General features: G+C 40.9%; 1 protein-coding gene across 6 annotated transcripts in view; it reads right to left on the bottom strand.

Moving 5' to 3' along the window:
- Positions 1 to 389: 389 nt before the first annotated feature.
- BMP7 (bone morphogenetic protein 7) overlaps positions 390 to 24,012 on the bottom strand; it is a 54,268-nt gene continuing 30,645 nt past the window's right edge. The window contains exons 3-8 of one of the 6 annotated variants that reach the window (XR_004647844.1): positions 15,713 to 15,861; positions 9,782 to 9,979; positions 7,234 to 7,310; positions 6,443 to 6,553; positions 5,116 to 5,387; positions 4,911 to 5,002 (exon numbers count right to left, since the gene is read on the bottom strand). Coding sequence is in view for 3 of the 6 variants with exons in the window: in XM_034787199.1 (XP_034643090.1) it covers positions 4,853 to 5,002; positions 6,443 to 6,553; positions 7,234 to 7,310; positions 9,782 to 9,979; positions 15,713 to 15,861 (685 nt within the window). In the remaining 3 variants the exon portion in view is untranslated. Of the gene's footprint in view, positions 970 to 4,745; positions 5,003 to 5,115; positions 5,388 to 6,442; positions 6,554 to 7,233; positions 7,311 to 9,781; positions 9,980 to 15,712; positions 15,862 to 24,012 lie in introns of those variants that run through there. The other 5 variants (XR_004647846.1, XR_004647845.1, XM_034787201.1 and 2 more) reach the window with 5 other exon arrangements.

The raw sequence follows: 24,012 nt of genomic DNA, 5'->3' as shown, positions 1-24,012 counted from the left end.
ATAGACACCCAAGCTGACTCTTCTGGGACCAGATTGATTTGAGCAAACCAATTGACAATAACAAAGGGCCTAATCCTTCAAGCAACTAAGCGTGTAACTCTGCTCATATGAATATTGCCATTGGCTTCCGTGGAACCACTTGTGAGCAAAATTAAGCACTTATTTAAAAGTTAGTAGGAAAGAGGGCTTGGGTTCATTTTTTTTTTTTCTTAAGATAAATTCTGCCCTAACTGATAATCCTCCATCTAGTCTCTGTATTTTACTTCCTTAAACATGTGACCATATTATGGTCCTCAGTGAAAGAAGGGACATTCATTAGATAGGATCTCATTAATTTTATTGATTCTAATGTCTGCATTAAGATAGCAAGGTACCAATACTCAAACTTTAAAATTCTAAACCACCTCACACTTACTGTCAGCAAATAAGAGACCCAGCAACAAATAAAGGAATGCAAATGACAGAACATAAGATAATGTGTGTATTGAAATAAACCTTCATGTTCTATTCTTTAAAATCTCTGAGGTTATTTAGGTGTCAGCTGACGAGCATAAGTAGAGTAGGGGAGTGGAAATAGCACACATTTTTTAGCAGTAGTTAAGTTTTATTTTTTTTTTCTTTAAATAAAACTCAACTCTTAAAGCAATCATCATGACCCACTTGTGGTTCTCTTTGTACCCTGGTAATGAATGGCCATAGTGTTAAGTTCCCATAGTTGTTGCCTCAAGCTCTTGTCAGTCATTACCTGATAAATAAAAACTTCAAACAGGCTTCTTTCTGCTTAATTGGGCTGACTTTCTCTCCAAGAGGAATAGCTAATATAGAGAGACTAAAGTGTCCATGGCAACAATGGAAGTTGTCAATAGAAGTAGTTGGACGAACATACTGTGGATGCAAATCGCTGACTCAAAAGCAGAGTATTTCTGGCTTTCTTCCATCCAAAAGTGTCTCTTCCAATTGCAGGCAAAGCTGAAAAGAGTGAAATGGAGAACTCTGGATGAAATTCTGAAATCCTTGGCAGCAACAGGGATGTTACCTGAGTAAGGATTGTAGCATCTTACCAGCCTAAGCACAATGACTGACTATAATGGAGCAGAACTAATGAATCTTCATGAAGTGAAAAATAACACCCCGGAAGCTCAGTCAGAAACGAACTTACAATAACTGACATTTAGAATAACGTTCTAAATGTGCTTTATAATGTCATTAATCAGACAAATCCAACAACTCTGAAGCCTGTGCTCAGTGGGGTTTTATGGCCAATGCCAGTTTATGGTAACATTCATATTTGTGTCAAGAATTCCCTTTCCAAAACAGTAGGTTCAGAGACAAAGCTGCAGTAGCACTGTGGACGGATGGGAGGCTAACAAACGGAGAAGTGGATTTTTGGCTCCCAGACAGGGCTTGCAGCTGCTGAGCATATCTAACAAGTCAGCGGTTCTCAAACTGTGGGTCGGGACCCCAAAGTGGGTCATGACCCTGTTTTAATGGGGTCACCAAAACTGGTGTTAGACGGCCTGGGGCCCAAGCCAAACTGCCCAGGGCCAAGCCAAACTGCCCTCAGGCTTCGGCCCCCTTTCCCTGGGGTAACAGGGCTTGGGTGGGCTCAAGCTTCGGTCCCCCCTCCTGGGGACATGCAGTAATTTTGTTAGCAGAAGTGGGTCACGGTGCAATGAAGTTTGAGAAATCCTGCTCTGTGTGTGTGTGTGTGGGGGGCAATGCTGAAGAAAAGTAGCATTTAAACATATAGGCTGGATCCTTCTCTCAATGAAGCCAATGGCAGAACTTCTAGTAGGGTCAGATTCTCCTTTACACTAGTTGTAAATGAAAAGAATCAGGCCCATATTGTGAACTAAGGAAAGAAAATGAAGAACCTCTTTCTAAATACGCTCTGGGTATTTAGGCCCGCTCCAAAGCCCACTGAAGTCCAAAGGAGTCCTTTCACTGAGCTTTGGATCAGGCCCTTAAACATTGAGGGGTTCCACTTTTTGTGTCTGTATCCACGTGAGACTCTTTGGAAGATGGTCGTTTATTTCAAGATCTTAGTGATTTCATCCAACAGGCCAGCAAAGGTATTTAGATAAGCTGGCATCATGCTGCACATAGTTCAAAGTAAACAAGAACCCAGTAACCTCCATTGCAATGCAGTGTGGTATCAATAGTAGGAAACCTCATGCCAGCAGCATCTCTGAAATATGCTAAAACAATCTCAATTAGAAAATGTCAGTTTCTTGGCTGATGGGTTTTTTTTCCCTTTCTTGTGCCTCTATAATTTTATTGGGATGACTAAACTCTGAACTATGTTAGCAGTAAACAGAACTAATTTACCCCCTGCTTCTTTGAAACAGCTGCTGACAGCTGCACTATAATTCAATCATGGATCTTTGCAATGCAGCCTGCAAAATATATTCATATTTTTGTTTTCCCCTCTACTGTATTTATACTTTGGCAGCTGCAGCAGATTTTGACCATGTGCCCATGATGCCAATGCACAGAAACTAGTGGACATGGAAGCACTGTTGCAGAATAGCTGACACGCACCATGAAATATTACTCGCAACAAAATACCCTTTAGATTTAGTGGGAATAATCACACATACACAAAGTTGTTGGAATATCTTTTGTAAAGTCACAATGATTTATTCAACTAGTTTGTACAAAATGCTTCTAACAACTGCTCTATGAAAAGAACCAGAAATGTGTACATGTATTTTGCCAACTGTTAATAAATATTTTCTTAAATAAGGAAACAAATGTGTTTAGAAGAGATGAGAATCAATTTCCTGAATGCGTGATTGAAAAGGAATTCAGAGATGGAAATAAATAAATTTTTTTCCCACTTTTGTGACAATTATTTACATAAAAATGTACAAAACAATGGAATTGATGTCTAGCCTAGCAACAGAGATCCTGTAGTCATGTTTAAAAAACAAACAAACAAAAAACCACCACAGGAGATATATATAATATATGGATCCAGTACAGAGAGAGAGGGTAGTCAGGACTGAACTGTAATATACCAGTACTTTGGGGCAGTAGTGGCAAACTCAACCTTGACTACATTACAAAATAATCAGCTCGGACCATCCAATCTTAACTTTATTGGTAGCACCTTAACTCCCTGTACAAGGTTCACAGACATCTAGAATATGTTGCATTGGTGGCTGATATACATACAACATTGAGTGGCATTTATGATTTGTAGGCCTTTATGCATCTCTCCTTTAAATCAATGGACACACTGAGGCAGTTGCAGCCCAACCATTTCTCTTTGACAGTTCATCTAAGGACGTCTCAGAAAAGGCTGAAAGAATATTTCAGCCACCATTTTGGAACGTGACGTAGTAAATATTGGGCCAGATCCAGATTTCAGTGAAATCTGGTGTAACAAGGGTTAGAGCCAAGTCAGACTCTTGATTCCCATTGTAGAGAAGTGTGATGCATTTGGTAATGCTGACTGGTGTTCAAGAGCCTGATCCAAGGCCCATGAGACTCCTCCTATTCCTTAACAGCCTAATCCTGCTGCTAGTGGAAATCCAGTGGTAAAACTCAGATCTACTACAATGGAATTAGACGTGGGTCCAAAGAAACAAGCTCCAATTCATTTCGTATCGAGCTTTTTGGCTGGCTTGTTTTGTGTTTTGCTGTGTGTTTTTCCTTTTAAAAAGAGGAAAGCATCCGGTCTGGATTTCAACTGGGATTTAAAAATAAAAGAGCAGTTATTTATTCATGGAGCCAAGCAGTTTTCTTACTACAGATGAAACTGACAGTAAGATAGGAGTCACCCAGAAAATACAGACCCAGGGAACCAGGCTTACAAATGTCATGGTTTCTTTTCCCTATTAAGGACTTGATCCTGCATAGTGCTGGGTGTTCATTCAGCACCATCCTTGGCTTTCATCTCCTCACCGGATCAAGCCTACAGACTTGCAAAATTCCAGGGCCTGATCTGCACCCATTGAAATCAATGGGTATTTTTCCTATGGGAGCAGGATTTTGAACTTCCTTTCATAACCTTGTAAGTGTTTTGAGATGTCCAAGTTGGGTTACAAAACTGTTTTGGGGCTTTATTCGCTATTATTTAAATTTTGCTTTTAGCTGTTTTAGTCCATACTAAATGCAAATTCTTGTTGGTAGTTGAAATAGATATTATCCCTGACATAGAAAATCTATATCAAGATAATCTTGTTCTTTTGGAGTTATTTTCTTCAATTCTTCCAATTCCAAAAGACATTTCTAGACTTACTTGTCCTTTTTAATTTGAGTCAATCCAGATACTTTTTGCTAGTGCAAAATTTAATACTGGAAGTGCATGTACTTAGTCTTTTTCTCCTGATTATGAAACTGGATAAAGCAAGGGTTGGAGGTAATTCTTTAACAAAATATATCTTTTTCCAGGCACATTTTATTGTGAACAAGTTATTACAGGAACCACAAATGTTTATTACTTTGTGCATAAACACACCAGATTCTCACCCTGGATGGATTTGTTTAAAAAAGATGTTCACAATCAGCACTGGTGAGTTAGCCATCTTCTGAAAGGCTCATTTGCAGAAGTAAGAGCAATTATTTTGGACGGGCTTGATTTTAAATGGTTCCTCTGGCTTGTTTCACTTTGCACCGGTTTGCAGACTCATGTCTATAATAAGCTAAAACAAACTTGATTCAAATGCCACTTGGAATCCAGAATTTGTTCCACCATCTCCTGTTAATTGTGCACCTTCAGAAGCATGGTCCCTACAAACTTTTTTTTTTTTTTTAAAGGCAGTCCAATGCAGGAGACTTAAATCTCTTTGCAAATCCATATAAAAACGCTCTTTACAGCCACTTCTTTTTCCCCCTTCCTGCAAACCTAATGGCAGCCACATGCCCGTACCACCATGTTCCTGTATTTTTTCAAGATAACATTGGAGCTGTCATCAAAATAGAGCACTGAGATGGCATTGAGTTGTGTAGGAGCACAGCATGGCTTCGGCACAGTCTCTGGGTTTATAAAGTGAACCTGGGGGAGGGGAAAGGAAACAATGTTAAGATTATTTTTCCCCCCCCTCTTTTTGGGCAAACCTTCCAACTTGCATGTGTGCTTTTGGCACACTGACTTGTGTACACAAATACCTCATTGTACGCACACAAGGTGAAATTCACAGGCACACTTGGGCATGCCTAAATCGGGAAGATCTGCTGCCTCTTGGTTTTTTTTCCTTGGAAGGGTGGTGCTGATGAAATCTAGTCAGCTGACAAGCCTAGTCACTGAAGTCATTTCTATGTCCAGCGAATAGTCGAGCACTGGATATAGGAAAGCCTTTAGTGCATGCTTCTTCCGTATTGCTGCAACCCTGTGCTGGAGAGGATAAACGGTAGTCGTAAGGGAGTGGGGGCAGAAGAGCCTATCACCAATAAATTTGGGAAAACTGATTAGTTTTAAAATAGCTCTCACCCCAAACTTGAATCAAACTCAGCCTTTTGTAGGGTCTTGGAGATGAGTTTCAACTAGAACTGGATGGGGGGAAGGGGAAGTGATGGGGGACTCTGCACATTTTTAACTTGTCTGAATGTTCCCCTTGCAAAAAAAACTTGGGCAAATTAAATTTATTAAAAAAAAAAAAAAAAAAAAAAAAAAAAAAAGCAAATCTCTAGTTTCAATTGCATTTCCAGCCAGTTAGACTCCTGGAGTCTTGTAGCTACGCAGCTAGGGAAGAGTAGTGAAGCTCTCATTTGTTACAAACAGGTGGAAGTTATCTAGGGTTGTGATACTTGATGGCACTGTTTATTTGCCAGTTTAAATCGGGAAGAGTTAAGATCCTGCAGCTATTCCTCTTCATCTACTCTTGGGACCTGGTCCAAAGCCTACTGAAGACAATGGAAAAAGACTCCCTTGGCTTCAATGGGCTTTAGAGCAGGTCCTTCATGCACTTTGTTGGGAATAGGCAAATGCGCCCACTAACTGGATATACTTGGGAGATCAAGGAATCCTCCATCCCACTCTACTCTCCATCCATATGGGAAAGAAAGCAGAAGTAGGGCTAATCTGTATTGTTACAGCTCTAGAGGCCCCTCCCTAATCCACTCCCTGCAGTTGTATGCAATGGATCTTCAGGGAATTTTGTGCAAGGGAGGCTGATCCCCTCCCCCCGACTTGGGGGGGCCCTCCATTCCTACTGTTCCCCTCCGGAGCAGTGGGACTGTGCCATTTGTGTTTACATCTAGGGCCCCTCTACACGCATGGAGCATGTTAATGCTTGCAACAAAGAGATTACTTCCAGGCCAACTGTTAATTCAGGCCATTCCGCTAGACCTGTTTAGCCAGATGCTGAAGGCATTATGAGCTAACACAGACCTTCCTTCTCTGGCTAGTTCTGAGGGTTTTGCTTGCACAAAATTATTTCAGTGAAGTACTGATCATCGTTAACAGCCTTCCTTATTCAACTTAAATTGCACCTACCAGTGTCTGTACAATAGCATGGTTTGTAGCATTCATGTAGGAGTTCAATGGGAAGGCACATTCTCCTTCACAGTAATATGCAGCATAGCCTTCTGGAGCAATTATCCAGTCCTGGATTAAATTGATGTTAAATCATGGAGAAAAGATGGATTTAATTTCATTGTACACTATTCAATCAATTCAAATACATGCAGGCAGTCAAAAAATCATGAAAAAGTCTCCTGTTAAACTAGCTGCTCTAATATGATCAATTCTTAACCTGTCTGCAGCACCTAGTTATCCTGAAGGATCCCACAGCACTTTACAAAGAGAATACTTTGTGTATAGCAGAAGGATAACTTCATCCACTATTGGAAGGCAGCTACCTCCAGTGTGAAAAGTAGGAGCTGTTTACCAGTGTCTAAAGGAATTATTCAGTAGAAAGTGAAGAATACTGTGTCCAGTTGAAACTACAGAAGGAGTTTATAGGGCCAGAAAGTAATGCTCTGAATTTAAAATTCGCCATAAAGCTGTGGGGATTATCAAATTTTCAGTCACTCTTAAACTAGCCTCCAATTTGCACACATTTTGTGCATGCAATCAGTTGTGCCAACACACAGGCAAACACCCCTTTTGTGTATGCAAAGGGCAGTGAATTAACGTGTGCATTCACCCACCCATTCTTGTAAGCACAGACATTTACACACACAATCAGAGGCTAAAAATGCATTCCATGAGTGAACGTTACTAGTAAATGACAAATGATTGAAAAGGCATCATGTCTCTCTTAAGCCTGAGCACAGAAACCTTACCTGCCAGCCAAGATCTCTGAAACTGACATAAAGTTCGTGTTTCTTGCAGGCTTGCCGCTGATCACTGCTGCTGTTTTCTGGGGGCGGGGGAGGGTGTAGGGGTGAAAAAAATGGAAACCATCAAGTGAGATTGTGTTGTCCAACTGGATGTTTCAGTGCAATTTTCAGCTGAAAGCAAGGCCCGTTAAGATTAATCCCTCAAAGTCTGAAGCTCCCCAGCACGGACACCTTTGGCAGCATTGCGATGGGGAATGTGGTGTGGCTCCCGTTCTGGAGCCATGCACTGCTTTACAGCACTTGTCACTTTCTTTTAGCTGTTTCAGTTTCTTGTATTTTAATAGTAAAAAAAAAAAAAAATGGCTGGATTCAATAAATATAAAATGCTCATCTGGTTTCTACGCAAAGCCAAGAAAGCCCTGGGAATTTTTTTTTTCAGGGCTAGTTTGCAAAACAAAATCTATTTTCATCATGCCTTTACTGTATGGCAAGAGAACACAGCGAGAGACCCCGGAAGGCACTCTCACATACACAGTGATAAGCTTGGTATTCGAACCTACAGAGAATAAGAATAGTAAAGTGAGTCTAAAGAGTGGCATCCTCTTAACATCTCTGTATTTTCTTTGAGTACTGTCTGCTGCTGACCTGTTAGTCCTGCAAAAGCAATAGAATCATGGGAGAATGAGCTGGAATCTATTATCCGATGCATCACAAGTTCTGACTGTTGACCCATTGGGCAGGGATCCACAAGGGTACTTAGGTACCTCATCCCCAGACTTAGACATATAAGTCCCATTTTCAGGTGCCATTGCAATTCTCAAAACTCTTACTCATCTGCTGCCTAACGCTGTCGGGGCATAAGCTCACTCGCCACCTAAGCTTTTGCATTAAAAGTTCCCTAGGTGCCTATGTTTCTGCTCCTGAGCACGCATGCTACAGCTGCCAACCTGGGGTCCAGACACCTGTCTTCCCCTCAAGCCCCAGAGGGATTCACAAACCAGGGGCACATGGGCATTCTTCTACAACTAGCATTTGTGGCCCAGTGTGGTAGGTGTGCGCAGAGGCTGCCAAGATCTACATAAAACAGCCAGGGAAGGAGGGGACCTCCCTGTAGCCCAGTGGTTGAGCACTCACCTGGGAGGCGGGAGACCCCCTGGTTGATGTTCCCTCTTTGCCTGTTGGGAAAGGATTTAAACGGGGATCTGCCATCTCTTAGGTGAGTATCGTAACCACTGGGCTATAGAGTGAGATGGACTTTTCATCCATATTTGTTCCACTTTAATTGACTTTCTCTGGCCAAATTAATATTTAATCTCAAAATTTTGAAAATCTAAAATTCGGTTCAGGTCAATTGAAACATTGTTTCTATTAAGAACATAAGAACAGCTGTACTGGGTCAGATCAAAGGTCCGTCCAGCCCAGTATCCTGTCTACCGACAGTGGCCAATGCCAGGTGTCCCAGAGGGAGTAGACCTAACAGGTAACGCTCAAGTGATCTCACTCCTGCCATCCATCTCCACCCTCTGACAAACAAATAGAGGCTAGGGACACCACTCCTTACCCATCCTGGCTAATAGCCATTAATGGACTTAACCTCCATGAATTTATCCAGTTCTCTTTTAAATGCTCTTATAGTCCTAGCCTTCACAACCTCCTCAAGCAAGGAGTTCCACAAGTTGACTGTGCACTGTGTGAAGAAGAACTTCCTTTTATTTGTTTTAAACTTGCTGCCCATTAATTTCATTTGGTGGCCCCTAGTTCTTATATTATGGGAATAAGTAAATAAGAAAAAGTTATCTACTTTCTCTATCACTCATGATTTTATATACCTCTATCATATCCCCCCTTAGTCTCCTCTTTTCCAAGCTGAAAAGTCCTAGCCTATTTAATCTCTCCTCATATGGGACCTGTTCCAAACCCCTAATCATTTTAGTTGCCCTTCTCTGAACCTTTTCTAATGCCAGTATATCTTTTTTGAGATGAGGAGACCACATCTGAACGCAGTATTCAAGATGTGGGCATACCATCGATTTATATAAGGGTAATAAGATAGTCTCCATCTTATTCTCTATCCCCTTTTTAATGATTCCTAACATCCTGTTTGCTTTTTTGACCACCTCTGCACACTGCGTGGACATCTTTAGAGAACTATCTACAATGACTCCAAGATCTTTTTCCTGATCTGTTGTAGCTAAATTAGCCCCCATCATATTGTATTTTGACCATGGTTTGTTTGTTTTATTTTTACTATAACTAGCCTATTTCAAAAATAGTTTGAGTCAAGAAATTTGTGAAAACTGACCTTTTCCTACAAAAAAAATTTGGTTATGACCAATCAGCATTTTTCCAAGAAACATTTAGTTAAAAAAAAAAAAAAAAAAAAAATTCTAGTCTTTAAGCCACTGACAGACAAACATTTGGATGATGCTGAATTTACAAGAGAAAAAGAGAGCCTATTGCTTGAGCACAATATTGTTTCATTCTAGTCTCTACAAAACAATACAGAATTATCCAGTACCCAGAAAAATTGACTTCGCAGCCTTCACCGTACCTGCAATGTTAGACACCCGAAAGGCTTCCTGGTTTTTTGGTGTTTTCGATCGATTCTGGCTCCTTTGTTTGCCTCCCGTGGAACGAATACTGCGGAGATGCACTTCTGTGGCTTTGAAGAATGCTACCGTGAAAGGCTGCTTATTTTGTGGGCCATGTCTTCCAATAAGACCAGCCAGTTTGGGATTGATGCTTTGACCTTAACAGAAATATCAACAACACAATTAGCCCGTAAGAGGAATTGCTATAACTTTCCATTTCCACCAGCAATATTGAAGACAACGTGATTGAGACCACTGTCTATGTCCCACATATAAAATTCCCATTGAGGCCCATATGCCTGGATCAACTGATGGAGTGGGCCTAAAATTAACAAGCAAATCCACTTTTGAAAGGAATATCTCAGTACAACTAACTTCATTTTATATTTGAATGTAAAAGTTAAATAAAATGCTCCTACAAATAATTATTTTACCCTAAATCAGCTTTGCATTAGATTTTCCTGCATTCTTTAGAGGGGTTTCTTTAAGTTCACCAACCTATAACTTGAAGTGATCCCATAAAAGGAACCATAAAACTCAGCCCATAGGAACACTAAATTCCCATTGGAAGGTTATTAACTTAAAATAAAAATGCCTTGTATTAAATGTTGACACAGTTCCAGATATATTGCATTTGAAAGTAACAAATAGTTCAGATATTTAGCAACATTTTATTTATTGCCACATCTGTCACACACAAAAGCAGTACTGAATTAGTAACCTGGTTATAGATACATTATGATTATTGCTCATTCCTTTTCTGATGCAGGATTTTTAAATTAACTTTAGTTTTGGACAAAGATGCCTGATTGATAGTCCAGGAGACTGAAGTCAACTATTTACAAAGATAAGGCATGGATAGTGGCTGTACAGATTTGCCCCCACATCCACCCCCTACTCCACTGTGTCTCAATTGTGTTGTGAAGGGACCAGTTCTGGAGACCACCTCAGTCTCTATAACCAACCAACCTTAGGACTCTGGTAGTGATGATAAGTCACACCAGTGTTGATAGTGGATTTTGTGATGTTTGTTAGGAACTGAACTAGGACTTGCCAAGTAAGTCGAAGAACAGCTGATGCTAGTTTTAGCCTGGTCTACATTATTCCTGTCGATATAGCTATTGCCTCGCGGGGAGGTGGGGTAGTTATGCTGATGGGAGAAGCTCTCCGTCAGCGTAGGTAGCGGCTTTACTAAGTGCAGCAGTGACACAGCTGCACTAGTACAGCTTCACCGCACTAAGTATAGACAAGCCCTCAGTCACAAGCTGAACCACACTGGCACTGGCATTGTGGAAGTGAAAGGATCTGTATTTCCATTAGCAATCCACTGAGTCCTTTGGTCCTCTGATTTCTAAGTGCAATATGAAAAAAAAAGGCAACAAAAGACCCTCGTTTTCTAAGATTCATTTCCATAACTACGGTTTTCAAGGCATTTGTTCCGTAACAAGGGAACGGCCCACACCAATATCTCAAGGACCACGGTCTCTATTAGATCTTTTCATCCCTTCATGTTTAGCAGCTTTTTGAGTGCATACAAATATTAAGATGGAAAAGAACTGCCCATGATCACAGCTCAAGGCTAACAATGGCAATTTACATTTGCTTCTCTCACTCTTAATTTGTCTTAAATAATTCACAACACAAAAGGACAAATTCTTTCCCTGTGCAAAGCTGGTGTACATGGGATTTGCACAGAGAATCATAGTGGTTTTTTTTTTTAATATATGAGCATGACAGCTTGGCAACTAAGCATGACCTACATCTCATGGCTACAACCCCTTAGGGTTCCCTATGTGGGGAGGCGATAGGTTTAGACCTGTAGATATGCTAAATGGGATTAAGCAAAATTTATCTCCTAAGGATAAGACACTGGGTCAAGCTTTCCATGAATGAGGCCTAAATTGTATATTGTTCATCAGTGAAATGTGCTGATTCATATAAATACCTATTTACATATGCAAAGGTGTGTGTTTTGGTGGGCATGAGCACCTCCACCTGACTGTATCATTTCATCCTCCGTTTAGGCCCTGTAAATTTGGCCACATAGTCTATTTTACACAGCTAGGCTGCTCCCAAAAAACACTTAAGCATGTGTGTAGCTCTAAGTACATAAGTAGTCCTACTGAAGTACCTGGAACTATTCGTGGTCTTAAAAGCTACACATATGCTTTTCTGGATCAGGGCCTTATTCCATTTTTCAAGAACAAGTTTAGCCAAAAATGAGTCAGAATTCATCTAGTACAGTATTGATTTCCCTCCCACCCTCCATTATCAGCATGAAACTTTTTCTGATTGCACTGCCATTTAAAAAGGCCATGGTTTTGAGAGACTAAATTTATTTTTAGTTGTATCATCTCACTAACAAGAACCTCAGCAGCTTGCTGGTAGTGACCCTAGATCAGTGGTTCTCAACCTCTGGCCCGCGGGCCGCTTGTGGCCCTATCAGCACGGAGCTGTGGCCCATGTGACATCCTCAGGGCCATACACCTAGTACTGGACGCGGCCCACATAACACATTGTGGGCTGCATATGCGGCCCACAATGGTAAATAGGTTGAGAACCACTGCCCTAGATCACTCCTAGTTGATTCGATGGGTTTACATGAGGGTAACGGAGAGCAGAATTTGGCCAATGCATCAATTTAGGGAGAGGCTTGAGTTTTTTGATGACAGAAAGAAAGTGACTTTTGCTGTAGCAAATCTCTCTCTCTCTCTCTCTCTCTGAGTACAACTTTTTTGCTTTATGCCCTATTTAAAAAAATTTGTTTTAAATGTTCTGAGTAAGACCCATACCAGAGAGCTATTGTGTTCCTCATGCATTAAACTTGTGGGGAGAACCCCCTCCCCCTCCCCCCACACACACTTAAGTGACTAGAACTAAATATTTCAACCTCCACCTACAGCCAGGAACCAGATTTCAAGGAAAAAAATGTTTAAGATATCTGTCTATTCCTAATTAACCAATTATGTACTTATCTAACACAAAATAGAGCTGTACTCTCAAATCCGAGAATGCAGACTATTTGTCTTTAAGAAGCTACTTTAAAAAAAAAAAAAAAAAACTGAGGGAAAAAAGGGGTATGAAGCAATAAGTAATAGGCTAAGTAAACCTAAATAGTCAACTGTTGTTCCTATGTATTATGAGGGCGTGAAGCATTTCAAAGTTTAGGGTGACAGGATGCCTAAGGCTAATGAATCATGTTAGTGTTTCTCTAGCTTGTTGTTTGAGCTTATCCCAACTTTCTAAGCATAAACAAACATCCTTTAATTCCCCACAAGTTGCTATTGTTGATGGACTTATCTGGCATGATAGTAAAGGAATATGAAGAGCAGATAAATGAACTCATCTGTTTTGTATCTTTCTATCTGGACAGTACTTTTGACTCTTCCCTTCTATCCTGGTTGCATTTTATTCACGTATAGAGAGACTCACACAAAATAACTGGTACAAATTCTAGACAAAACTTGCAAGGTTTTCAGTTTCATTACACACTTTAAACTCAGACCATATCCACTGAAAGGTTTGCTACTTCAAAAATCTATAGTTTTGCATCAAAGTCATGCTATGTTTGCTAGTCTTCAGAATTGTGACATGACAACCAGGTGAAACTGCAGCTTTGCTAGGAGTGCACAGTTTGTTTGAACCCCAAATTAAACTTGGGCTTGGTGGGACTTACCCTTGCAGCTCAAAATGGAAGAAAATGTTTGCTTGAATTCTGGTGAAGTGAGACTGCGAAGATTTGTGCCACTTATAGGTTTAATTTTTAAAATGCCAGCAGCCAGATTCAGTCCTGGAGTTACTTTGTGTGTGTGTGTTTAAACCAAAAACAAGCCTATTTGAAAAATCTCTCCCTTTGTTTACAAAAACACAACTGGCATTTAGGTGTCTAACTCTCATTGAAAGTTGATGGGAGTTAGGCCCCTACATTGTCATTCTAGGCCTTTGAAAATACTCTCCCCAAGCTTTTTCTCTGACAGGTTTGTATAAGGGCGCAGTTCTAACGGTCTTCCTACCTGCTTTGTCTGAGCAATTACCATAAATGCATGCACAGTTGTGGCACTCTTTTGCATTCAGGATTCTGAAAGTCTGGGCAAGATGTCCTAATCATCTGTTCCCTTACTGCAGCTGCTATGATCTTATCTGCTGTTTATTCCATAGGCCTAAGTGCATAATATCTGTTTATAAAATGCTATGCACATTTCTAGTGTTTAAGGCAATAAGTTGTTACTGTAAATAATTTAGTTATACTATATTCAGACTTATTGCTTACACAGTCACAACTTATGTAAGTCCTAATACTCCCTTGTATGCTCACTCTACCAAGGTTTTATTACTTCCTATAGCCATGATTTACTCCAAATGGAATACACACAGAGCCCGGAAAATATTTCTAGACTGCAACGGCTAAGCACCTAGCAACATAATCAGAAGATAAAGACAAAGTGATCCATCCTGCCCCAGGATACAGGGCTTGTATTTTCTAGTATCACAGGCATTCATGGTAACTTAAGCAACTGAAATCTTTTAAATTTCTGGTTGGATTAATTCTCCCTGTTCATAGAGAGCAAAGATTTTTGAGACTCAAGCTAACTATGAAAGCTGATTGAGAAGGAGGTCACAGTCAATTGTACCAAATGAACAAAGACATTGCCATATTAGATCAGATACAAAACTGGTCTGACCTTGGATTTCTGATACTCACACCCCATTTCTAACTCTCATGGGCTTGCATCACAAGCTGGCTGAAGAACTTGGAGTACATAGTGTGTCAAGCCATTCCTCACGTTTCACTGTTAAAAACTGATTGGACTGTTTATGTGAAAGCATTTTCTTCTCAGCAGACTAGACATGCAAATCTAGAGATGTGTTGCGGGGAGGGAGAGGAGGCGGAAAAGAGACAGCACAGAGCCCAGGAAAAAAGGCCTGGGTAGGGAGGAGCCACATAGAGAGGACCAGGGAGGAAGATGTGTGCCGAATAACTTCCTTTGATTCACTTGACTGCTTGCTACAGTCACCACGACCAGCATTTCAGATGCTCCAGTTTGGGACTGTTGCAGCTAGGGAGAGAGAGCGAAAATCATTTGCTGAATGGAAGAGGACAATGGTGTCTCTGTGGGTGGGGAAGGAGGCCATGCCTTAATGATTCCTACCTAGTGTTAAAGAGAAAACATGGACTAGATCCATCAGCTGAGGATTTAGCCTGTACAGTTTTTTTTTTTCACTTTCTAATGTAATATAATTGGAGAAACTCAGCAATTAAGACTTTCCTGACATTTCCTTCCCCACCCATAGAGACACCATTGGAAAAAGTATTTACTAAATTGTGGGGGGGATGGGGAGAAAAGTCAAAGAAAACCCAATCAATTTTAAACAGTGAACCACTAGGGCCAGAGTATTTATAAGTTTGGTTGAGCCAAAAGAATGGCCAATTTTTATGTGTAGTTTTGCAGGACTTCAAGTACAAATAAAGTAAATACATGTGCATATTAGTCATGTGCATAGTTACTAGATTGTACAAATCATGGTAAATGTTTGTGTGCAAATTAGGGCTCAGATCCACTAAAGCAGATGCTTAACTTTGAGCTTCTTAATAGTTTCTTTTGAGATGCTTAAAGCTAAGTATGTGCTTATGTTTTTACTGGATTCGGACACAGATGTATGACTGTCTTGAAATCAGGTGGTGATTATTTAGATATGTTCAAATCTAGCGTGATGGGCTAATATTGTAATTTTGTAATACTTTTCCAATATCTGCAGCTTAAGAAAATTCAAGACAATCTTGAGAAATCCCACTCAGATGAATGACTACTGGTTGCATTCAGACTAATCCTGACTGGATTCCTACAGCCAGAATTGAGACTTTTTGATGACATTTACTCTCTGAAACTTACCATCTATACTCTCAACTGATAGCTGCAGGCCGAGATTGTGTTGTGGGTTTACCACCCAGTGATTACTGGTTGCTGTAATATCAAACACCAGCCAACCTTCCTCTGCAGCCCAGATTATTCGAGTGTCAAGTAGGAACAAATCTGAATCCCTGAAGGAAAAAAGAAACAGTTACTTGGATTTTCAGATGGAAATAACTTAATGTAAATAGCCATTCAAGTTAGTACTTTAAGCAACACAATTGGTAGCCTTTATCACAATACACAAGTTATGTCACAGATAGACAATGCCAACCTAACTGCCTTTTTTCCTGAACAATGGGAGGATGGATTAAAGTAGCATTAATGTGGTTTGGAGCGTACATATTGCTGTACTATTACAGCTAATCCTACTATTGTAATTTTAAAAATGTTTTCCAGGCAAATATGTGAACAGTTATTGTGTTTGCATATGAAACTTGGTAATTGGGCATGCAAATACACCTAATTATCCTTTTCCATGCATAATATTTCCATGTTGGAAATAATCATGGCAATGGTGCAAGCAAATTGGAGCATGGTTGTGTGCCTTTTGCAAACACTAACGTATATAAAGTCTTTAAAAATCTGCTCTGTTGAGGCTACATACAATTGAATAAGGATCACAACGCAGCACTACCCCCTTTCAATCTATTGTTTAAAAGCTAAATAAACAGACACACTCTGATTATTTTGGACCAGAAATTGAGAACAAAAAATCAAAACTAATCAGAATCGGAGAATACTTCAAGGTCTCAGATGGGGCTGTGGTAATCATTCTGGGTCTTCAACAATTTACCACTGAGATGAGCTGCAACTGAAAATCTGGTAAATTACAAGGATTACAAAGGTTCTAAAAAGGAATGATCTCTTTCATCAGAAGCCAATGCAAAGAAGTAACTTGGATGATAACAAGAAAATTGGGTTATGGTTTAGCTACCTCCAAAAGGAAAAAGTCTTTCTTTACAAGAAAGATGGAGACAGCAAGGTGGTGTCTGGACAAGCCCTGTAGGAGATTCTTTCATATTTTGCAATGTGCAGATGTTGGAGAGTAACTATAGCTTTTTGAGTATAGAAAAACCTTGTAAAGGGATAAGGAAAGTTCTTTTATTGTGTCCCATAAGCCTGGGGAGGGCCAGATTAATCTGTTTTATAGACTTGTCAGTACAAAGTTTTTTTTAATGTCTTTAGTTCACTCAGGGCCCCTTGTTTGCCTGGAACATCATGTGATACAAAAATCTAAAATGAGAGGATTTATATGGCCCCCAAAGCCTCAAAAAAGTATATGAATTTTGCCACTGTGTGGTAGGAAAATAATATTATCCTTCATGTTTTACAATTGGGAAACTGAGGTATCAAAAAATGCAATGACTTGCCCCAGATAAGAGTCTAGCAGAGCAGGAAATTGAACCTCATTCACTTGAGTCCCGTTCCAGTGTCTTGACCACATGGCTCTCCTTCCAACCTAGATCGGTCAAGCTATACAATAATAGCTTTAATCTAAGTCACTGGTGTGAATAATAGAAGTGTCTGTAGTTACTACCTCATAGCTGTTTAGTAGCTTATATGAAATTAAATATCCAATTCCAGTCCGGAAGGACAAATGACCACATCACCAAATGCCTATGGAAGTACAATTTCATATTTTCCCCCCACAAACACACAACACTCTTAACCTCTGCATGTGCTAATGTGGAATATTTACAAATGTTGCTGAGGCTTTCACTAATATTACATATTATATGTGAGGGAGATCTTATCAGCAGGAGGCAGAAGGAAATTCCTTGTGAAGATGCAGAGTCTTTTGCTCCCCGTGGATGTGTGCTGCTTGTAGGTATTGGGTGCAGTTCGGATATATCCCATAACTTGGCATTTCCTTGCCGTTGAGGGCTGGCAAGGGGTAGGGGAAGGGAATTGGGAAGATGTCACCTAAACAACCTTTTGTTCTTTTAAACAACATTTTTGCTTATGGAAAATCCTGGCTTTAGGCTCCGTCCGTACATCACAATCTAACTTGTTAGGGGACTGTGCTACAAAGCTGTTTCTTGCCTGTGTAGAAGGGATCACAATATGTGTAAATCAATTACACAAATGTGAGACTGCCTTAGGGTGTAAGTAATATCAAAGTTAAGACACAACATGTTCCACAGGCAGGAGCAGCGCCAGGGTTTTTGGCACCCTAGGCGGGGGTCCTTCTGCACTCCCGGTCGGCGGCGGCAATTCTGTGGCAGGGGAGTCCTTCCTGTCTTCGGGGCACTTCGGCACCAGATCCCGGAGCGAATGAAGGACCCGCTGCAGAATTGTCGCCGAAGACTCAGAGCGCGGAAGGACCCCCCCGCTGCCGAATTGTCGCCAAGGTTGGCAAAATGCTGCCCCCCCAAATCCTGGTGCCCTAGTCGCCTAAAGGGAAGCACCGGCCCTGTCCACAGGAAACACAGATGAGAGAACGCTACACTTGTGTTCACTTGTGACGTAGGCCAATACTGATTCTAAGGTTCCAGAGGTACAAGGCTTTTATGTTAACACACCGCGTGATTTAACAATGCCTCCTGCCTCCAGCCTATGATTCACAAATGGTTTACTTAATAGCTATGTAGCTTGCTTGATTTTTCTCTTTTGTGGGTTGCAGGTTGAAGATAATGGCAATAATAATAAGTTACTGCTGTCCTGCAATATTATTACTCAGAAAAACCAGCCTTTAAGCTTCCCATGCTGATGTGATGCAATCAGAGTAACCAGACAACATGACGCATCAAGTGCAGGGGTGAGTCAGTCTGGGAAATTGTCTAAAGTATTTGTTTGCCTGTAGTTACAGCAATGTGCAAACAATAGGCCTGGAGGGGAAATCCTCAGTAAGAGAGATCAAAGGGACATGCTGAAGGGAATTGTCCTTCCCACACACAATTGGAACGCTGAGACCCAAAAAGGGCTTGTGTCAAATATTCTCTGGAGAGGTTCACAGTATTAATGGGTTAGTGCTTTTCATTCTAGCCTGCGACCAATGGAGAAAAATGGGTTGCAAACCTGAATAGTGTTGCAAGCGGACTATCCGGGCTCAAGAGTGCAGAGCTTGTTCTAATTAAAAGAAACCTCTTGTTCTTTTTAAAAGAACTGCCCTTTAAATAAAATGGCCTGCTTACCAAAGACACACAGCAAAATAAAATCAGAGCAGCAACTAGCAGACGGCAAGGCAAGCTCTTTAAACACAATCGTTAGACAAGTTACAGGTATATTAAAATACAGAAGTGGTTTCACTCTGCATCACAGCAAGCATTAACAGTTTGCACTCTGAGACACCAATTCTGTGTGCTTCCTGAACTTGCCCTTTCCTTTCGGGGGTGGGGGCTTTACTTAACATACTCCAACAGGAAGTGTTATCACATGATTTAGCACCAGTTCAATGTAACCTCAGCTCCACAGTTCACGCATTAAGAGCTGCACAGAGGTAACCATTGGCTGAACACTAAAAGTTTTATCAGTCCTGCAAACCCCAGTAATTCTGCTACATATTCTTGAGTGCCATCTCCTGAAACCTTGTCTACTAACTATAAACAGCTCTAGAATACTCTCGCAATGTTGTGAACTAAGCTTCTACAGTCAGGACTGAAAGAAATTGCTCATGTTCTCTGCACTGCTACAGCTATGCTTATCTGAGAATTTAAAAGGGCCTTACAAATCACCACCCCCTAAAGATCAGGAAGTAGGATCTGTGCCCCAATTCATCTTTTTGAAACTTGGGGCCAGAGTTACGGACTAGATTTTTTTTTTTTTCCAGAGATGCTGAACACCCACAACTCCAAATGAAGTCAATGGGAGTGGCAAGCACATAGCAACTCTAAAACACAGGACCTGTAGCTGGCAAGTGACTAGTGACTTTAGGTGCTACCATGCTGAGGGGCCTAGTTCTGAGAGAGTGGAAGCTCAGCGCTTGCAGAAAACTGGGCCATTTTAAGGCATCTCAGGCTGGACACCAGAAAGCTGAGGCATCCAAAATGAGAAAGCACTCTTGAAAATCTGGCTGCAGGTGACTTGCCCTAAGACCTGGATGGTTGCCTGGTAGTCCAGGAAATTCCCTTAGGCCTGGTCTATACTACCCGCCTGAATCGGCGGGTAGAAATCGACCTCTCGGGGATCGATTTATCGCGTCCCGTCGGGACGCGACAATCGATCCCCGAATCGGCGCTCTAACTCCACCAGCGGAGGTGGTAGTAAGCGCCGCCGACAAAAAGCGGCAGAAGTCGATTTTGCCGCCGTCCTCACAACGGGGTAAGTCGGCTGTAATACGTCGAATTCAGCTACGCTATTCACGTAGCTGAATTTGCGTATCTTAAATCGACTCCCCGCTGTAGTGTAGATGTACCCTTAGTAGGTCTGTCATTTTCTGGACTTTAGGGCTTGCTTGTGCTGACTAGCACAATTGCCATCCTCCTGCCGCATGTTGCTGCAAGAGTGAGGGAGCCCTATATGAGGCACTAGAAGAATAGATACATCTGAGGAGGGGTAGATGTTGGTGAACAAATGGATGAGGATGTGGGAGGACTGTGAGTGACCTAGGATGCAGATGGATGGATAGGTGAGAGATTGAGGGGTACATTAGAAGAGAAAAGAAGAAGATGGGCAGGAGTGAGATTGGAGGGGAAAGTGGGAGACAAAAATATAGGGAAATAGGGAGAGCGCGCAATGTCAGGATAGAACTCACATGGCTAAGGGAAGGAAAAAGGCAGAAAACAGGCAGAAAAAATATACCATGGTCTATGACCAAATAGAAAAAAAGCAGAAAGTGGAGTGAGAAGACAAGTGTAAGAAAAACAAAGGAAACGAGCACATTTCATTTTAAAGTATTATTATTAATGAGAAATTCAATTGCCAATATGTTGCTATTAAATACAATATATGTGAATAATGTTGGATTCTGCTTGCCTTTGGAATGCACCAAACGGCATGTCTCTTCAAAGTACTTCACCTAAAACTGTAACCGAGATTCCCCCACTCTGGCAAGTAACTTAGGAGAAGATTTTCAAAGGCACAAAGGCAACTCCCACCCTTATTATGTTTTGACTGCTCAAAGCTTTTGCCAATGTTGCTTGCAACAGGTCATACAGAAAAATCGCAGTGGTGCAGTGAACACACCTCAGAACATGACTCATTCCCATTTTCTAACCACCAGACAATGCATTCTCCCTTTTCCTCAAGCTTTCACGTTGCTCTTGATATTGGTGTCTTCAACACCTAAACAAACGCAGCAAAGGAATTAGTCTCTTGGGTCACAGGCAACTGTCTAAAAATGTTACCTCTTGGATACATGTCATCAGTATTGCCAATGCCAAGAATTCAAAGATCATGAAACTGGCTTAAAAAATCATTTATTTATTTGAAATAGTAAGTTTGGGGTTTTTTTCTTCTTCTTTCTTTTGAACTTTTAGGGTACACTTAGGCCATGTTTTCCAGCTTTTCTCAGCAAGCATGAATGTTAGGAACTTATTTTTGAATAAAATGAAAGCTCATACTGTCACATAATCACTTGGTTCTGTGAGCTGGGACTCTGAGAAGAACATGAATGGTTGAGAGACTCTCAGTGAAATGGTGAGTTGGCAGCACTGCAACAGCAAGGCTGAATACTATATAAAAATCTTACAATTATAGAGTCAAATGCTATAAAATATAGGGATAGCCCTAAATTATACTGAATACTGCCTCTTTCTTTGCCTCCTTTCAACCTCCCCCCATCCCTGTCTTTCTTCGTCATAGTTACTTTCAAGATGCATGTTAATGAACACTAATGAGCATTTCCAAATTGAACAAAAGAATGGACAAGAGGCTGAATGGACAAGTGAAAGAGGGAGCAGGAAGGAAACAAGGAGTGGCGTTAGATTTCAGTACGGTGTGAGGCCAAAGGTGACCGGTGTAACTGGCTGAAATTCGGTCCCTTTGGTGATCTAGGGGTCCTGACCACTCACCTGAACATCTTCTGACAGTAACAGACTCCAAGCAAGGGCAAACAAATACTGCTGCACACAGCACCAATAGGTTTTGAGCAAAAGCTGGCTCGTCTGAAGAGCACCAGTGATGATAATGTGTGACAGCTCTAGTATTACATTTTCCAGTCTTTAACTGATCGTCCAGAGAATGTCCCACCACAGATATAATGGCATTTACTATGGCCTTAGAGATAAGCGGGAATTCAAATAGTACAATAACAAAGCCTTGCAATTCTGTAGCATCTTCAGATCACTTTACAAATATGGATCAAGCCTTTCAATTTCCCTGTAAAACAGGTTGTTAAGCCCATTGTATAAAGGGGGAAATGAGGTACAGGTAAGTTAAATTACTACATACAGTTCAGCTGGTGAGTCAGCAACAGAGTCAGGACTGAAACCTCAGTCTCCTGACTCGCGCTCCGCCCACTAGACATGCTACCAAAATATGTATGCTTAAATGTATTTCCTGAGGCTAGAGAGCTGGGCTGCAAATCACATAGCAATATTGCAAAGAGACCTTTTTTCTGATACGACTTTCTAGCCTTTCCTGGTGTTTCAGCCAGGTAGACTCAGCCTGAGTCAGCAAGTGCAGAAATGCACAAAAAATGAAAAGGGTGTGGGGGGGTAGTGGTTAGTTGTTTTTTACCCAGCTTGCCAAACTTCTTAGTGCCTCAGAAAAAGTTCCAGTTCAGATTTCAGCAGGTTCCAATTTTATCTAACCTACTGCTAAGTGATAGCTCCTTTTGCATTCAGTGTTTATGAAAGTGATATGGATATCACAAAATCTGGGTTCCAAAAACGCAACTTAAACTTTGGCAGCAGTTATCTTGTTGTGGAGAGGCACAACGTATTTTCCAGACACACAGTAGGAATAGTGCAGGGAAAATACTGTATAAAAAGCTAATGTTTTAAATGCAGAATCTGCTGTTCACCAATGGAGTTTGTGGATCACTTTTTCATTAGTGCATCGTTTGGCTGCGTAGGAACCTCTCTGATACGCAAAATGTTTCCTGCAACTAGTCAAATGCCTCTGATGAGCCTTACCTGGCTAAGTGACACCAAGATTTGTCATGGGTTTACAAATGGACTGAGATCCTCCTTTTGAGCCTTATTTGCTGATTCAGTCTTGACCCCAATTTACTTGGGAGAGTGGCTTTATATGAAAACATTTCCCATTTTAGTTTCTATAATAAACTATCTTCGGCACCTCTTATTCACTCTTATGCGTTTTACCGGTGCATACTCTCTAGCACTCAGAGATTAAAGGAGTTACTATATTTTCCTTTGATGCCGACAAAGAGCTAGAACTGTGCTTGTACAATCAGGGATACCCTGGTTGTAAACTTTAGTTTCCACTAGCACTGTTTGTGCAACCAGAAATAGGGACTTTAGGTCATGCTGCATGGCATGTTACTTGATCCAATTTCTTGCATTTGCAAAACTCCTTCCCAAGTTCTTAGGTGAGTGAACCATGAAGACCAAATGGGAGTTGGACACGAATCACTGGACACTAAATTATGCCCAAGGAAACTGTGAGACATTGTTATATCAGTCAAAGGGTCAACTGCTTTCACAGTGTTTATGAAATTCAAGACATTGCTTCAGGGTAGTGCCTGATGTTTTGAGACTGAAGAACATTTTATATACTTTTGTAGAGGGAATTGTGCCAACATTGAAACTGCAACTTGCAATGAATTATTAGATTCATAGAGTTTAAGGCCAGAAGGGACCATTAGATCATCCAATCTGACCTCCTGTATATCACAGGTCATTAAATTTCACCCAGTTACCTCTGTCTTGAGCCCAATAACTTGTGTTTTACTAAATCATAACTTATGTTTGGCTAAAGCATAACTTCCAGAAAGGCATCCAACCTTGATCCAAAGAATATAGCTGTGATCTCATTTTCACTGATATGGTTGCTTTATGCACATTATACAGTGTATAGTACATTCAAAGTTAATAATATTACGGAGGCCCAGAATTTCAGATATGGGTTCTAGTTTGTGGGTGCAGATATGTATGGCCAGAAAGAACTATGCCTTTATTTTGCACCCACAATGAAGTAAAAGTACAGATATTACTAACTAGATATCTATCAACCTATCTGAGCTTACAAAGCAAGTAATTAATTGCTCAACTACTAGTATTTACCCACGCTCTGGGTGTCCTTAAGTCTCTGACTGCCAGATGCTGGCACAGAACGACAGGGGATGGATCATTCAATAATTGCCCTGTTCTGTTCATTCCCTCTGAAGTATCTGACATTGGCCACTGTCAGGAGATGGGATTCTGGGCTAGATGAAC

Source organism: Trachemys scripta, chromosome 12, assembly GCF_013100865.1.
Source record: "Trachemys scripta elegans isolate TJP31775 chromosome 12, CAS_Tse_1.0, whole genome shotgun sequence".
Taxonomy (NCBI): domain Eukaryota; kingdom Metazoa; phylum Chordata; order Testudines; family Emydidae; genus Trachemys; species Trachemys scripta.
Note: the sequence above shows the minus strand (reverse complement) of the source record. Positions and strands in the feature narration are given on the sequence as shown.